Genomic DNA, 16,275 nt, shown 5'->3' with positions numbered 1-16,275 from the left:
TTCACTTAGTGCTTAAACCTTTAGGCCTGTATAAATCTTTCTACCATCTTCATTATCTTGCCCAACTGGATACAAACATGCCTATATAATTCTGTTTGACTAAACAAGGAGTAGCAGGTCAGCGGTGCAGTGAAGAATCACCCTCCTATGTCTATTCATAGGAGCCTCTTTAGTCTAGCATGCATCCTCTCACCTTTTATCCTTTCTTTCCATTCTTTTCTCATCCCTCATTCCTCCCATCTGTCTTCCTGCTCTTCCCTCCGTGTGAAGGCTACCCCCCTGCCCGTGCAGGTGGATGAGCGTCACCCCTGGAGACGGAAGGTGCCTCTCACCCCCAAACACACATCCACTATTCCTCCATAACACAACAATAAGACTTGTTGTAATGTATGTAAACATATGTATGTTAAGTGTTTTTGTTGTGTTGTATTTGGTGTCTTTTTTGGAGTAAACAACTAGCTAGTTTGACTACATATGAATATTCTGTATATTTTAGATGCTTTCAGTTTGGTTTGTTTCCAGGTTAATGTTAGGAAAATGGTGCCTAAGTGTGTATACTGAAAGCTCCTTTCACAATTTTATTTGAGTTTTTTTCTTGGCTTAATCTTTTGAGATGTCAATTCTCTCACTACTTTTGTAAAAAATGTTTATCAACAAAGCATCACTTTTAGATTAAAAACATATTTAAATGAAAGTGTGAGAACATGGTTCACACTGACATTGATGTAAACGATTATTTATTTTCTTATTTGTGATCTCAGAGGATGGGAAATGAGGTGGAGGAGGGTCAGCAGATTGAGCGAACCGAGATGTCTATTCAGGAACGCTTGCAGCTCATCACCGCACAAGAGGATGCCTGGAAGGCCAAAGGTTACGGAGCATTCAATGACTCCACTCAGTTTACAGTGGCTGGACGTATGGTTAAAAAAGGTAATTGAAAAGTGCACATTGCTTCACAGCAGTGACACAAATTGAGACTTTTTAATGTATTTTTGTACTAGGTGGTTATATAGTTTTGATGCATATAGTTTTGTTTTGTAACATTGCGTTTTCTCCAAACCAGGTCTGGCAGCCCCTTCTGTTCTCACAAATCCAGTGCTGTCCCCTGTGTCCTCTAAAAACAAGAATGCCTCCCATACCATCTCAAAGCCACATGAAGGTGAGAAGCTCTTATTCAAGTTTTATATGTCCTATGTGCGTGTATATATAGTTATAATCACTGCTGTATTTTCTTAAGCAGAGATAGAAGTAAGACAGGACATGAAGCTGGAGTCAGACAAGAAACTGGAAAAGTTGGAGTCATTCCTTGGTCGGCTCAATAATAAAGGTGAGTGTGATAAGAGAATATGTAATGAACTTTAAAGATGTTACATTTTCTCTGATATCAACTTTATTTAGTTTATTCTTAATGTTTTTATACATTTCTTAGTTTTAGGACTTCAAGAATCCACGATTGCAGTCACAGAGAAGTCTGTTAAAGAGGTCATGACTGTGGATGATGAGATCTTCAATAAGTTTTATAGACACACAGAGGATATGGCCAAGATCACTAGCGGGGTGGAAATCAATGAGGATTTTGATGCCATTTTTGCAGTGCAGTTGCCCAGGTAAAGCCAAAAGAAATATTGTGGAGCTAAAAGTGGATGTTGAAGTCGTCCCTGTACAAACAGCCATTTTTTTGTTTTAGAATATTAATTAGTTTATTTATAGCTTGACAAATAAATGTTTTTTTATTTTAGGTTGACTTCAGACATGGTGCAGCACAAGCGTGCAGTACGGCCAACCAGAAACGTTCAGTCATCCAAAAACCCTCTGAAAAAGCTGGCCGTTCGGGAGGACATCAGACATGAGTACACAGAACAGAGACTGAATATCGGCCTTCTGGAGAGCAAGCGGATGAAACAGGAAAAGAGTGAGTGATTGAAGGCTGTAGAATTGGACTACTCAGTTTATGATCCCATTTCTTTTAAATATGCACATTTATATTAGCAATATCACACTGGTAGAAGTGAAATATGGCTGCATATAGGCTTTGATCTATCCTTTCATCTGTTAAGGGTGATTTTTGATGACAGCACAGTTCGATGCATTTGTTGGCTGCATACGAGCTTTTTTAAAGTAAAAATAACTTCCTTGCTCAAAACTGCACTTAAGTATTTTTCAGTTGTAAAGTCTTTTCTGCTGACTCGTAAAAACATTCTCTTGTCGCCTTCTGATGGCGGAACAATGTAACTAAAATCACCATCACGAACACAGACACACAGTTTCCTAATACTAAATACTACTATTATTTATTAATTATTATTAATTATTATTAACTATTATTTTTTAAAATATTATTTATTGAATAGTAATATTTAATAAACAAAAACAACAGCCATCATAAAAGTTGCTAGGCAATTCGGTCAAAATTACAAAGGCAGCGGTCTGATATAAAGCATTGAAGGTACATAAACATTATTAGATTTTGTCAAAACTATTTGCTATGGAACCAATAATAGCTTAATGAGACCAAAGACTACCCTTTAGATTTGCCCAAAACAAAATATATCTTGTTTAATCACTATAGAGACATCAGAGCCAGCAGTAAATTCCAGAAAATCTTTGTCCAAGGTGGGACGCTCTCTCCGCGGGTTTATGAGCACTGGATGACCGCTGACGCCCTGGAGCTTACATCTCCAAAGCGTCATAGAAAATTTTCACATTGACATAATCTTTATTAACAAACTGCCTATTTGAAGTCCAAACAAGTACAGTACATTTCTCACCTAAAATGCTCTTAAAACTACTGTATTATTTTTAAAATTATAGTGGATTTGGGCATTTGCCATGACACTCGCTGTGAGAAATACGGCAAATTCGGCTCGGCAAGCGGAGTGATACAAATGGTGAAATGGCTGTTGTAGTTCTGTTGGACTGTAATATCAACATTCTTACCAGCCAATCAGATTAAAGGACCAGAAAAAACTGTTGTATAAAAATAGTTATGGTGTTGGAATTTCAGTCAGTCAGTATGTGACAAACAGCATTTTTTTAACTAGACTTCTTTTTCAGTAACAAAAACCAATTCTGCACAAGGATTTATGTGATTCCAAGGGTAGTGTAGCGCAATACAATGAATAACAGTTTTGAGTTACTCTCTTTTAAAGGTCAAGAGTTCATACTCTTGCTGTCGGTCTCTGTTCCTCTCTTTCTTAGTGAATAAGAACAGCGGTTTCTCTGAGGTCGCTCTCGCTGGATTGGCCAGTAAGGAAAACTTCGGCAGTGTGAGTCTGCGAAGTGTGAATGCATCTGAGCAGAGCTCCAACAACAGTGCCATGCCCTATAAAAAACTCATGCTCATTCAAGTCAAAGGTGAGTGACAATGACAACAGTTGTTTGTGATGCACAAAATTTCAGCTCAGTGACAGGATAGAGGGCTCCTTTTACAGAAGGCTCTGCTGATTAACATCATCCGTTCTGACCTTGTTTGGGCACAGCTTTATTCTCAACAGTGTTTCATGTAGAGATTCATGGTCTCTGATTAGCAGCTAGCCATATAGGGTATGCTGTATCTGTGTGTTACTGTAGAGACCGCACTTATTTGGCAGTGAGACAGCCATGAAAGGTGCTGTTTACTTAAATGTAGGAAGGAGAAGCCATCTTGCATGAGACCTACTACTTTTGTTATGGGGACAGCTGTCCTTTGGACACCAGTTCCTCATAAGGCATCCCTCTCAATCTAAACCATATGTGCATGTTCCCAAAACAGCATTCTATCCTTAATAAAATCAGGGAGAAAGAAACCAGATAGGCAGTTCAACAACAACAACATATTATCTCCAACTGTAGTAATGTTTTGTTTGAAGGGAAGTTTATGCTGATTTTAACAGTTTTCAGTGCACATTTTATAAAAGTAAACTATAACATTTCATTGTTATGTATTATATCATAACATTAGGTGTCTTGAGTTTAAAATTCAACCAAGATTAAGCAGTACAGTCCAGGCAAATCTCTTGGAGTGTTTGCGCCTGACACCAGGGGGTTCAGCATGTGACTCACATTGATAGTGTCCCAATTTCTCTGTGCTTTTTAATCAGGTCGACGGCATGTCCAGACCAGACTGGTTGAGCCCAGAGCTTCCTCCTTGAACAGTGGTGACTGCTTCCTTTTGATCACACCTCATTATTGCTTCATCTGGATTGGAGAATTTGCAAATGTTATTGAGAAGGCCAAAGTGAGTGTGTCCTGATACGTACTAACAAATGCACATCACGCTATCAAGCTTTAGCATTGTTTAATATCCAGCTGTTAGCAGTGTTTTTAGTGTTAATTAAAACTAATCAAATTAAAGCTTAAATAAAATAAAATATACAAATATGTATTAAAGTTCTTAAACTTATTTCAGTTAGTTGTCAAGGCAAGATTAACAGTTTTGACTAAATTTAAGTTAAAAACCTAATAAAATGAAAAAAAAACAACAATTAAAATGGAAAATAAAAATGGAAAGTAAAAGCTAATTCAGAATTTTAATAAGCACTAATAGTATATAAATAATACTAAAATAACCCTGTATGTTTAGTGCAAGATGTCAGTATTAGTGACTCGTATACGTAAGATGTTTTTTTGGGTCTCAAGATTTTGTTGCCATTTAGACTGTCATATCCTGTAGCTGTGGTATTTTCAGTACTATTCATATGTTGGTGAGTCCCCCACGTGCAGGAAGTAAACAGAATTACCCACAAAGGAAATGTCATATTGTTGCACAAGAAGCAGGAGGTGAATTGTAAAAGCTCCTGTGTCTCTCTTACAAATTAGTCGTAGCCTCAAGTGTCTTATATTGTTGGAATCCTTGGCTCACAACGGACAAAACTCATCTCAGATTTGTGGGTATTGAGTTTTTTTTTTTTTTTTTTTTTTTTTTTACTGCTTTTGTGAACTAGTCCTAGTTTTTTCACCCGATCTGAACCAAACCAGTGTAGCAAGATTCTCTGGAGAGTGAATGTCAGTAAGTATTACAAAAAAAAGTTGACCCACCGTTTTTTGACTCAACGGGAAGCTAAAACATTCACAAGGGGGCAGAGCTACTTTTATTAAAATGCCTATTAACTCTTGAATGGAAAAAAATAATACTTTCACTAAACTGGGAACAAATGAAAGAGCTGAAAACTTAGCTGACAGGGAAAAAAAAAAAAGTTTGGCCATATATAACAGGGAAAATAAAATGACAGGGAACAATAAAGGAAAAAAAAATGTCTATGTGGTCATCAAAAAAATGTAGCCGCACTTGGCCAATTAATTTTGAGCATCTATTAGCCAAGGTTAACTAGTTTTATCACTCGGCCTTGTTATAAGCACTGTAGCATTCTATGAACTCCCTAAATCAATAACTTTACCCTTGGTTTGCTATAATGGGTTTGTTTAGTAAAGACACATGTCTAAATATACCCCAAAAGCCTATAATTCCTAAATGAAAATTTCACCAAACTAGGTGAGCACATGCAACAGATGATTCTAAACAAGCATGCAAAGTTTTAGTTAATGCTGTAAAAGTCATAAATGGTAATAAGCATCATATTTCTGTGGTAAAAATATAGTTTATTTCTCCTTCTGTGCTTAAATGTCTTGAAGTGCTTGAACTCTGATTATATTATGATTATAATATACTATATTCATTCATGCAGGCCGCAGAGTTAGCTTCGTTCATTCAGACCAAGCATGACCTGGGATGCAGAGCCTCGTATGTGCAGACCATTGAGGAAGGTGCCAACACTCACTCTCATGCTGCCAAAGAGTTTTGGAAGATTCTTGGTGGCCAAGGCAGTTATCAAGGTAAACTGATCTGTAATTCCTTCTGCTTAAGGAAGAGTGTTTGAGCTTCTGTTTTTTTTGTGTGTGTGTGCACAAGCATAATAAGGCATGCTGATGTCAGAGCAGTTTAATGACCTTAACTTACCACAGTCCCTATTAATATGGCCCTCTCTACCCTACAGCTGCTGGCACTCCAGAACAAGATGAGTTTTATGAGAGTGCCGTCGTAGAAACCAACTGTATCTACAAGCTCATGGAGGATAAACTTGTTCCTGAAGATGACTACTGGGGTCGAGTTCCTCGTTGCTCCATGCTTAACCCAAAAGAAGTACTTGGAAATATTATATATTTAATATTAGGGATGGTTTGATGAAATTAAATAAGATTTGTTTTTTAAACTTTAAACTAGCAATATATTTGATTCATATTATAAGCAGCAGTCTACAAGTTTGCATGCTTGAAGTTGAAAAAGTTGATTGCTTGTTTTAGGGTGGTCATATTTGGTACCATTATCTTCTTTAAATATTAGCCTACCCAGGCCAAAACCTGACAATTAAATTAAAATAAATTAAATTCAGCTAAATTGTAAATATATTGTACATCTCTGCTAACCACACTATATTATATAATATGATCTTAAAGCTGCGGTAGGTAACTTTTGACGCTCTAGCGGTTAATAAACAGAACTGCTTGCGTCTTGCGGAAGAACATCGTAGCCGGAACTACTTCTCTTATGTCTATGAAGAATCACAAAGCCACTGGGTTACTCCGCCGTGGTACCCCCGAAGCAATCTAAAATAGTCAGAATATAAACACTTATTATAGGTGCACCCTAGTGATTCAGGAAAAGCTAAAACACGGTTTGGGAAATGGATTAATGGTGTACTCGCTTATACATTTTTCTACATTTTGAACACAAAGTTACGGACCGCAGCTCTGATTGGTTGATTTCTTACCGGGAGCTGTCTGTAACTGCAAATGGCAATAGGACCACTGGGAGGAGCCAGAGGAGCTTGATTTTTCACAGATTATCTGTCTCATATTCTACTGTCAGGACATAATGACAGGTTTAACAAATATGTAAAAAATATATTTTTACAAAAGTTACCTACTGCAGCTTTAAGTACGGCAAATTCAAGTTTTTTCTTGTTTGAAATCTAGGTGCTGGTGTTTGATTTTGGTAGCGAGGTCTATGTATGGCATGGTAAGGAGGTGACACTGGCACAGAGAAAAGTGGCATTTCAGCTGGCAAAGCACTTGTGGAATGGCACCTTTGACTACACCAACTGTGATATTAATCCTCTGGACCCTGGAGAGTGCAATGCACTTATACCCAGGTACAAAAGGTGTCTCCTTATAAAAATACATCTCACGGTTTTGTTCTATTCTTATGAAGTTATATAGAGAAGTTATATACAGATTTGCTTAACATTTTATGAAATTAAAACAATAGTCTTTTCTGAATTGCTTATTCATAGGAAAGGCCAGGGACGACCAGACTGGGCTGTGTTCGGCAGGTTAACCCAGCACAATGAGACTATTCTTTTTAAAGAGAAGTTTTTGGACTGGAGTGACTCCAAGAAATCCACAAAGAATGGTGACTCTCACATTGTAGAAAACAAGGTAGACTAGCCCAAAATAAGTTACTAAATTAGAATCATATACTTCAGAATATATTTAAAATGTTCCAGGACATCAAATAAAATTGGTTGGTTTATTTCTTTAGGAGCATCGGGGTGGGGAATGTCGGCCGTACGATGTGTCATTGATGTTGACAACAGTACAGACGCCAATCAAGACCGTTCTTGATGGGGTCAATGTTGGACGAGGTTATGGATTGGTGGAAGGTGACGAGGGGCGTAATTTTGAGATCAGCACGTTATCTGTTGAGGTCTGGCACATTCTAGAGTTTGACTACAGGTAGGATGGATCATTTATTGGTTAAAGCTATTAAATTAATGGGGTTTCATATACAAACACTCTCTCTCTCTTCCTTGTTCTAGTCGTCTACCCAAACAGAGCATCGGTCAGTTCCATGAAGGAGACACATATGTGGTAAAATGGAAGTACATGATCAGTACAGCAGGTGAGTTGTATGTTGGAGGTGTGCAATAGAATGTTCTTGTTTTTCAACTAAAATATAAAGATAAAAAGTTTCAGCAATTGAAATAAAATAGCAATTTAAGATGGAAACCTTAAATGGGTGCGCTGGGAACTAACTAAATGTTTAAGCACTAAAATTGCTAGCACATTCTACATGTTGGTAACACTTTAGAATAAGGTTCCATTAGTTAATTTTAGTTAATGTATTAATTAACATGAACAAACAATGAATAATACATTTATTACTGTATTTATTCATCTTCGTTAATGTTAGTTAATGAAAATACTGTTATTCATTGTTAGTTCACAGTGCATTAACGTTAACAAGCACAACTTTTGATTTAAATAATGCATTAGTAAATGTTGAAATTAACATGAACTAAGACTTATAAATGCTGTAGAAGGATTGTTCTTGCTTAGTTCATGTTAACGAAAGTAGTTAACTAACATTAACTAATGGAACCTTATTCTAAAGTGTTACCTACATGTTTAATGTTAATTGAATTTAAATTAAACTCCTCTGCATGGCCTGGTGTTATACCCACTCTGGTCCCATCTTGCAGTCCATCTATATTCTTTCATATGAATTCATTTAATTTTGTGAAACCACTGTGAAAACCAAACGTTCTTTGACCATGATCCAAACCTCTGCTTTTTTGTACAGTTGGCAAGAGACTGCATTCAGAACGGATCATCGGTCCAGGAAAGGAGAAATGTTGTTATTTCTTCTGGCAGGGTCGCAACTCCACTGTGAATGAAAAGGGAACCTCAGCACTGATGACTGTAGAGCTGGATGAGGAGAGGGGTGCTCAGGTATTCACTATAGATCATAGTATACTTCAAAACTCATTTTTATAGATAGATGGATAGATGGATAGATAGATTGATAGATTGATTGATCTTGATATTTAAGCTTGATTCTGAAGGTACATTTGTTATTATTATCAATGTTGGATAGAGTTGGAATGCTTAAAGGGATATTCCACCCCAAAATGAAAATTTTGTCATTAATCACTTAACCCCATGTCATTCCAAACCTGTAAAAGCTTTGTCTGTCTTCGGAACACAAGATGTTTTGGATGAAAACCAGGAGGCTTGTGACTGTACAATAGACTACCAAGTAAGTTACATTGTCAAGGTCCAGAAAAGTATGAAAGAATCATCAGAATAGTCCATCTGCCATCAGTGGTTCAACCGTAATGTTATGAAGTGATGAGAATACATTTTGTGTGCAAATAACGACTTTATTCAACAATTTGTCTCCTCTGTGTCTCTCCACATCACCGTTGCACCATTTTGGAGAATATGAGCTGAACACTGGTAGCTTCCACCTTTCTGTGTCAGCTGCGTAACAAGGATAAGTTTTCTACGTTTACGCTTTGATATAAAAAGAAGTGGAGAGACGCAGAGGAGACAAATTGTTGAATTAAGTCATTATTTTTGTTTTATTCGCATACAAAAAGTATTCTAGTCGCTTCGTAACAGCTGAAACACTGATGGAAGATAGACTATTCTGACGATGCTTTTCATACTTTTCTGTACCTTGACAATGTAACTTACTTGGTAGTCTATTGTACAGTCACAAGCCTCCTGGTTTTCATCCAAAATATCGTCAATTGTGTTCCGAAGATGAATGAAGCTTTTACAGGTTTGGAACGACATGGGGGTAAGTGATTAATGACCAAAAGTTTATTTTAGGGTGTAATATCCCTTTTAATATTTTTGACATGTTTTTCAATATAACAGCATTATTTGAAATGAAGTATTTTGTAAGAACAAGTCTGTTTAACATGATGCTTGTTATGCAGGTCCAGGTACAGCAGGGAAAAGAGCCTCCATGTTTCTTGCAGTGCTTCAATGGAGGAATGATTGTTCATGCTGGAAAGAGAGAAGAGGAGGAAGAAAATGCACAAAGTAATCTTTTTACTAGCTTTACCACACACACGGTTTATATTTTACATAATTTTACACCTTGAAAATCATATTTTGAGCAGATTACTGGTTACTGGTTACTCGATTTCCCTTATTTTTTATAGATGACTGGCGCTTATACTGTGTGAGAGGAGAGAAACCCATAGAGGGCCATCTGCTAGAAGTTGTGTGCCACTGCAGCAGCTTACGGTCTCGCACCTCTATGATCCTCCTGAACATCCCAAAAGCCAGCATGTACTTGTGGCATGGCTGCAAAGCACAGATGCACACACGTGACGTGGGTCGTACCGCTGCCAACAAAATTAAAGAGCAGTAAGTCAACTCAAATGCAAACAAACAAATGGCACTTTGCGTCAAAAAGGTTGCAGACACCTGAAGTAGACTTTCTGGTCTCCAGGTGTCCTCTGGAGGCGGGGCTTCACAGCAGCAGTAAGGTGTCCATCCAGGAGTGTGATGAGGGAGCTGAACCACAGGGCTTCTGGGAGGCCTTGGGAAGAAGAGATCGAAAGGCATATGACTGCATGCTGCAGGGTGAGCAGACAAAGCATGTGTCTGTGTGTTTGCATGCTGACGTGCGGGTGAATTTCAGCATTACTGAGGGTCCTTAAGAAGTCTTAAATTCACTATGATCAGTTTAAGGTCATAAAAAGTCTTAAAAATATTAAATAGTACAACAAAGGTTTTGAGAAACTGTTAATCAAAAATGAAAATCCTGTCATCTTTTGCTCACCATCAAGTGGAACTATTCACTATTCATTTCATTATCATTTTAAGAGATCTTTCATTTGGAGACAGGAAAGCAGGAAACGTGAAACAGCCTAGTGTTATTATTAAACTAAATGCTGCACGTTACAAAATAAAAATGCAGTGCTGTTGTGCATTTTATAGGCTAATGATTTCAGAGGAGTTCACAATAAATGAACACTGCGCATTTATGCAAAGCCATTGCTTATAATCTATTAGCAATGCTTATTCTATAGTGTTTGTTTTTAATATGTTGTAGATGTGGATATTGTATTTTTTTAAATATATATATTTATTTATTTATTTATTTAATTTTTTTATGAGCAGCTGGTAATAGTGATGCATATTCATTACAAAAAAAGAGTCTAAAACGTCAAACTCTAGCATTATGCATACATTTTTTCCTGGCTGTTATTGGTATATTGGTTACATAATAACCTGTATCCAATATTCAGTTTATTTGTATCTGTCTTTTAAAAAGATACTGTTGATTCACGTGTTTTGTCATGTTTCTCAGATCCGGGAAAGTTCAACTTCACTCCCCGGCTGTTTCAGTTAAGCAGCACTTCAGGAGAGTTTGTGGCAGTGGAGTTTGTGTATCCATCTAGGGAACCAAATTTGGTCAACTCGATGCCTTTCCTACAGGAGGATTTGTATACAGCTACTCAGCCAGGTGCTTGACATATTCATGTCCACTAAACACTGTTAAGAGTGCTGTCTGATGTAACTTGTTAACTTGCACTGATAGGTATTCTGGGTGGGTGTCAGTTACACTTTAATTAGGCTTTTCTACACTCATTACATGCATAATGTATTAAGGAAATGTTATTCACACTCATTTAAAAATCATGAGATTAGTCTGTGGCAGTGTCGTGATGTCTCGACTTGTTTGATTTTCTTTTAGCCCTGTTTTTGGTGGATAATCACCATGAAGTGTACCTATGGCAGGGCTGGTGGCCTCAGGACAGTGAGAGCACGGGATCAGCTCGCATACGATGGGACTCTGACAGGAAGTGTGCCATGGAAACAGTTCTCCAATATAGCAAAGGTGACTTAAAAAGACACACCAGTCTTTAATGGTGTTAGAAAAGAAACCAGAATTATATTAATAGAGCATGATATGTTGTTGTATTTCTAGCAGCTCCCCGTTTAAACTACTTAGAGATTGGCAAAAGATAAAGATTTTGATTGAAAATTACTTGTATTGTTAAAAAAGATTTGGGGTGATAATTAATGTTCAACAACAGTGCAGAACAACGTAATATAGGAAGGAAATCAGGTATATTTGTTTTCATATTAATTCATAATAAAACCTTAAATTAAAGTCTTAGTCCCAAACAAAAATGCATGTTTGAGTTGTCTTAACTATGACACCTAATCATATTTTCATAATATTTTTAAGAGTTACTCGCTCAGCCAATATTTAAATCCTATATTAAATCAGTTCATCATATAAAGTGGTCGTAAAAATTCACAAAACCCGATTCATATGGATTCATTTTATGATGTCACTATAAAAATATCTTAATTTGTGGTTCAAAAATTAACAAAGTGATACAGGTGGACAAGTATGAATTACTTTCTGAAAAGCAGCTATGAAATGAAAGTTAAATTTTATACATTTGACTTAATATCATTTTGAAATGAATTCCTCTTGAACATATATGTGCATTTTTTTTTATAACTTATAAGCTGCTGTGCTCATGGGGATGCAAGTTCAAATCCCAACTGCATTATTTCCCAGTCAAAATGTTTTTGTTTGTTTTGTTTTTTTTGTATAATTTTTATTTTATTTAATATTCTGACTATATAATAAAAAATGATGCAATAACATCGCTTTGCTTTCGTTTTTATAGAAAAAAATGAGAAAAAATCTCCAAAATCATACCTGATCCATGCAGGACTTGAGCCTCTTACTTTCACTAACATGTTTCCCAGCTGGGAACACCGAGAGGACATCACTGAGATCACAGAGAAGGTGAGAGAGAGAGAGAGAGTGTTTCATCCACATACCAAGTTTGTGTTATAAGAATATGGTTTAAAGATTGTTGTTTTCTGTGATTTATAGGAGGCAGAAGTATGTGATCAGATCATTCTGGTTGAAGACGTCTTGACTAGACTCTGCAAGACCACGTATCCACTTGCTGATCTTCAAGCCCGTCCACTACCAGAAGGAGTTGACCCTCTACGTCTTGAGATCTACCTTTCAGATGAGGACTTTGAGGTGAGAAAAATCACATTAACAGTGACCTTTCAAAAGATTACTCAGCATTTAAGTTTCATTAGTTGTGCAAAAAAGTATTGTCTGATTTTGAGACATTGAACAGAGATATTACTGAAGTGTTTCTGTTCTGTAACATCTGTCTGCCTGTGTGTGCTCATGTATTCTGTCTAAGTACTGTCTACTTTTAGTTTGCCTTTTTTACCCTTCATCTATTTCATGTTTCTCCTCCTGCTCCCACTGTCATCTTGAAGTAGCCTCTCTTAACCTGTCTCTACCTGCATCTTTCTGCTTTCCCCCTTTTTGCTGGTGTAGTCTTGCATCTGATGAGGTTAATTTTTCCCTTCACATGCCAGGGTGTAGGGGCTTCTGGGAAGGTGAGTTTTGTTTCATGAGGAACACTGGTGTTTTCTCACTAATGCTGCATCCTCACTGTGTGAACTGCATCACCGTGTGCTTGTGTATCACATTTCATGGCACAAACTGTCTGGGTCACTGTTCACCACTGTTATTTCACTGATTCTCTTGGTCTCACACATGGGGTTGAATTTTTCTTGGATGTACACTATGGTCCAAAAGTTTGGGGTAATTATTATTATTAATTTTTTCTGTAAAAAATACATTTAATTAAATGTTAGTAAATACATTTCTATTTTATTAAAGATTTAAATTTCAAGTAACTGCCTTTTTAAACTTTAAACATAAAGCAGTTTTGAAAAATGTATTACAGCTTACACAAAAGTAAGCAAATAAAAAATTAAGAATTTCAGATGTGTTAATAGATGTCTTGAGAGCCAAATTAACATATTTCAAAAGATCATGTGACACTAAAGAATGGAGTAATGGTTGCTGAAACTGTAGCTTTGCCATCACAGAAATTAATTACATTTTAAGAAGTTATTAGAAGTTGTAATAATATTTCACAATTATCATTTTATTTTGAAAAAAAAATTATGCAGCCTTGTTGATCCTTGTTTCCCCCCCCAAAAAACATAAGAATTCATAATAACCCCAAACTTTTCAATGGTAGTCTTCTTTAATTGTGCTAATTCATAAAATTAATCAAAACATTATTTGTAAATTATTTTAATGTTATGGCATATAACAATAATCACTTTTTTCTAAATTAAAAACATTTATTTATATATAATATATAATTTTTTTTTTTTTTGTTTTTTGTTTTTTGTTTTTGTTTTTGTTTTTTTATGGGCATCACATTATAATCAGCTAATAATAGAATATAGTACAAGTGAATTGTGAATCTTTAATTTAAATACTTTTAATATTGTTCCCATTTTTGGATTGGTGAGTGGCAGTGACCAATATCCTCCAGCTCTTGTGTTTGTGTGTGTGTGATCATTCATTCATTTTTGTTAAGCACCTCAGATTCTTGAGTGTGATTTAACACTTGTGTGTCTCCTGCTTGCGTTTTTAAATCCCTATACTTCAAATTCTATCTGTGTGTATGTTGTCTGCAGAAAGCATTGGAAATGTCAAGAAGTGAATATGAGGCACTGCCAGGGTGGAAGCAAGTGAATGTGAAGAAAGCCAAAGGACTGTTTTAAAGGAACTGCTGATTGAGATAGAGACCTTCTGAAGTGGAGACCTTCTCATTCCTTTTGATCCAGGCAGGACAAACGCAAGTGAAGGTCTACCTGTGTCAAACCACACAGGGAGGTCAAAAGGGGCTGGATGAAGGAGAAAAGACACTGATGGGCAGGGGTTTAGCAGCCTCTTGTAGCACATTTCTCTCCTATTTTCTCCCAGTTTTTTTTTATCAGTAAATTAGCAAGATTTGTTCTTCTTGTTGAATGTTTTGAGTGCTCCCCAGCATATTTTCTTCTCTTTGTTCTGCAGTGCTGTGTTCACATAAAGCCAGTCACCGTCCAACCTGCACAAGGCAGCCCTCATGCACTGCCCAGCTTTATATAAAGACCTAATAAATGAAATTATCTAATTGTAAGAAAGCTCAAAAGAGCACTTTATGTAAGTACATTCATACCTGCTCTCATAAATGGCCTAAAGATGTGTTTAAACCTTCCAGATAGATGCTTGAACTTGAGAACCCTGTGTGTGTGAGTGTGTGTGTGTGTGTGTGCGCGCATGAGAGAGAGAGCGTTTGTGAATCCATACAATGTGTGTATCTCTTCAAACAGGATTGAATGAAACTGTGGCAAAAGAGAAAATCTCTTTCTTTTCTGCGTTGTATAGTGCCTTGCCTTCATGTACAGTTTATATAAAGACAGATGCTAGTCTGCATTTTGAAAACATATTTGTGATATAAATAAACACTGAATAATGTAGATAATGAAAATCTTGTCTGGTGCTTTGTTCCCAAATCAGTTTTGATTCCACATATTGAAATCAAACTCATAAAATCAGAGGTTTTAGCACTATGCATGTATGATTTAGATTTTGGTAATGTTTTGTTTGACATGCTCTGTCCCAATTTGCATACAATCAAATTAAATGATATTAAATGGTATTTGAAATTAGATTTAGTGTGCCCAAGATTGTAGTATGTTGAAATCACTGTCCTAAAGGTCCTAAGTTTCCTAAATGTAGTCATTTAATAGTGTTGTATTAATTAATGAGTCCATTTCAAAGATGATAAAATAAAATTAAAATCTATAAAGACATTGGACCAGCAGAGGATGCTGTTGTTCCACAAGTGAAAGTGATTAGTATTGCATCATCCCAGAATGTCCTATAATAAGAAAAACGGTGTAAAATATCTGAATATACATTTGCTCTCACATCTCGTTGTATCTTTTTCTTCAACTTGCCCTATTTCTCAATAAATCCACAATTCACAAAAATAAAAAAAATCTATAAATTGCCTTTCTCCATAGCTATTGAATCTATTTATCTTTACTCTAACACAGTTCTTATTTCCGTAATACCCATAATTAAATTACAAAAACTGAAAGCAGGTTCAACAAACAAATGAGCACTGCCATAAGTCCACAAGAGCACAATTAGGACACTTTGAACTTGTCGGCTCAAGTGGGATATATAAGTCACATGATCCAATCAAAGTCAGGGCTAAAAATGTTGTATGTCCAAGGAGCTGCTTCCTGTCTGTCTGACTGAGGATTGAGGACATACCTACATCTCAGACAACTCGGATGCAAATGTGCAATCACTGTACACTAACCATAGTGTACAATAACCATTACTGCAATCCGTATGAACACATTGTAACATTAACATTCATATGCATTATGGCAAAGTGTAAGCGACTTCAAATAGTAACATGTAGGGAGTTTTTTTTTTTTTTTAATTGCATGTGAATAATCTGTTATGTGATATGATATGCATTCAATTACTAGTCATTTCAGCTGCTCTATTCTCTGTTACAACTGACATAGTACCATATTTTAGAGACTAGCCACAGGGCCTATAATCCAGGATCTCATTAACAATACCCATGATCAGGGCAGACAAATCTCCTTTACATGGAATGCAATAAACCTCCAGGCAAA

At 36.3% G+C, this 16,275-nt stretch overlaps 1 protein-coding gene across 21 annotated transcripts in view; it reads left to right on the top strand.

The window, feature by feature from the left end:
- LOC113111835 (supervillin-like) overlaps positions 1-15,104 on the top strand; it is a 73,961-nt gene extending 58,857 nt beyond the window's left edge. For 13 of the 21 annotated variants that reach the window (XM_026276976.1, XM_026276966.1, XM_026276977.1 and 10 more), the window contains 24 exons: positions 271-321; positions 762-930; positions 1,064-1,159; positions 1,241-1,327; positions 1,430-1,607; positions 1,740-1,912; positions 3,199-3,354; positions 4,080-4,216; positions 5,664-5,811; positions 5,973-6,118; positions 6,952-7,127; positions 7,269-7,413; positions 7,517-7,710; positions 7,794-7,876; positions 8,558-8,706; positions 9,702-9,807; positions 9,930-10,137; positions 10,223-10,356; positions 11,087-11,242; positions 11,474-11,617; positions 12,426-12,547; positions 12,638-12,793; positions 13,147-13,167; positions 14,269-15,104. In XM_026276976.1, the coding sequence (XP_026132761.1) occupies positions 271-321; positions 762-930; positions 1,064-1,159; positions 1,241-1,327; positions 1,430-1,607; positions 1,740-1,912; positions 3,199-3,354; positions 4,080-4,216; positions 5,664-5,811; positions 5,973-6,118; positions 6,952-7,127; positions 7,269-7,413; positions 7,517-7,710; positions 7,794-7,876; positions 8,558-8,706; positions 9,702-9,807; positions 9,930-10,137; positions 10,223-10,356; positions 11,087-11,242; positions 11,474-11,617; positions 12,426-12,547; positions 12,638-12,793; positions 13,147-13,167; positions 14,269-14,355 (3,222 nt within the window). In that variant the 3' untranslated portion in view covers positions 14,356-15,104. Of the gene's footprint in view, positions 1-270; positions 322-761; positions 931-1,063; positions 1,160-1,240; positions 1,328-1,429; positions 1,608-1,739; positions 1,913-3,198; positions 3,355-4,079; positions 4,217-5,663; positions 5,812-5,972; positions 6,119-6,951; positions 7,128-7,268; positions 7,414-7,516; positions 7,711-7,793; positions 7,877-8,557; positions 8,707-9,701; positions 9,808-9,929; positions 10,138-10,222; positions 10,357-11,086; positions 11,243-11,473; positions 11,618-12,425; positions 12,548-12,637; positions 12,794-13,105; positions 13,168-14,268 lie in introns of all 21 variants that reach the window. The other 8 variants (XM_026276968.1, XM_026276975.1, XM_026276972.1 and 5 more) reach the window with 3 other exon arrangements.
- The last annotated feature ends 1,171 nt before the right edge of the window (positions 15,105-16,275 follow it).

Source organism: Carassius auratus, chromosome 12 (assembly GCF_003368295.1).
Source record: "Carassius auratus strain Wakin chromosome 12, ASM336829v1, whole genome shotgun sequence".
NCBI classification, from domain to species: domain Eukaryota; kingdom Metazoa; phylum Chordata; class Actinopteri; order Cypriniformes; family Cyprinidae; genus Carassius; species Carassius auratus.
The sequence above is the reverse complement of the archived record's forward strand: the minus strand, read 5'-3'. Positions and strand labels throughout refer to the sequence as shown.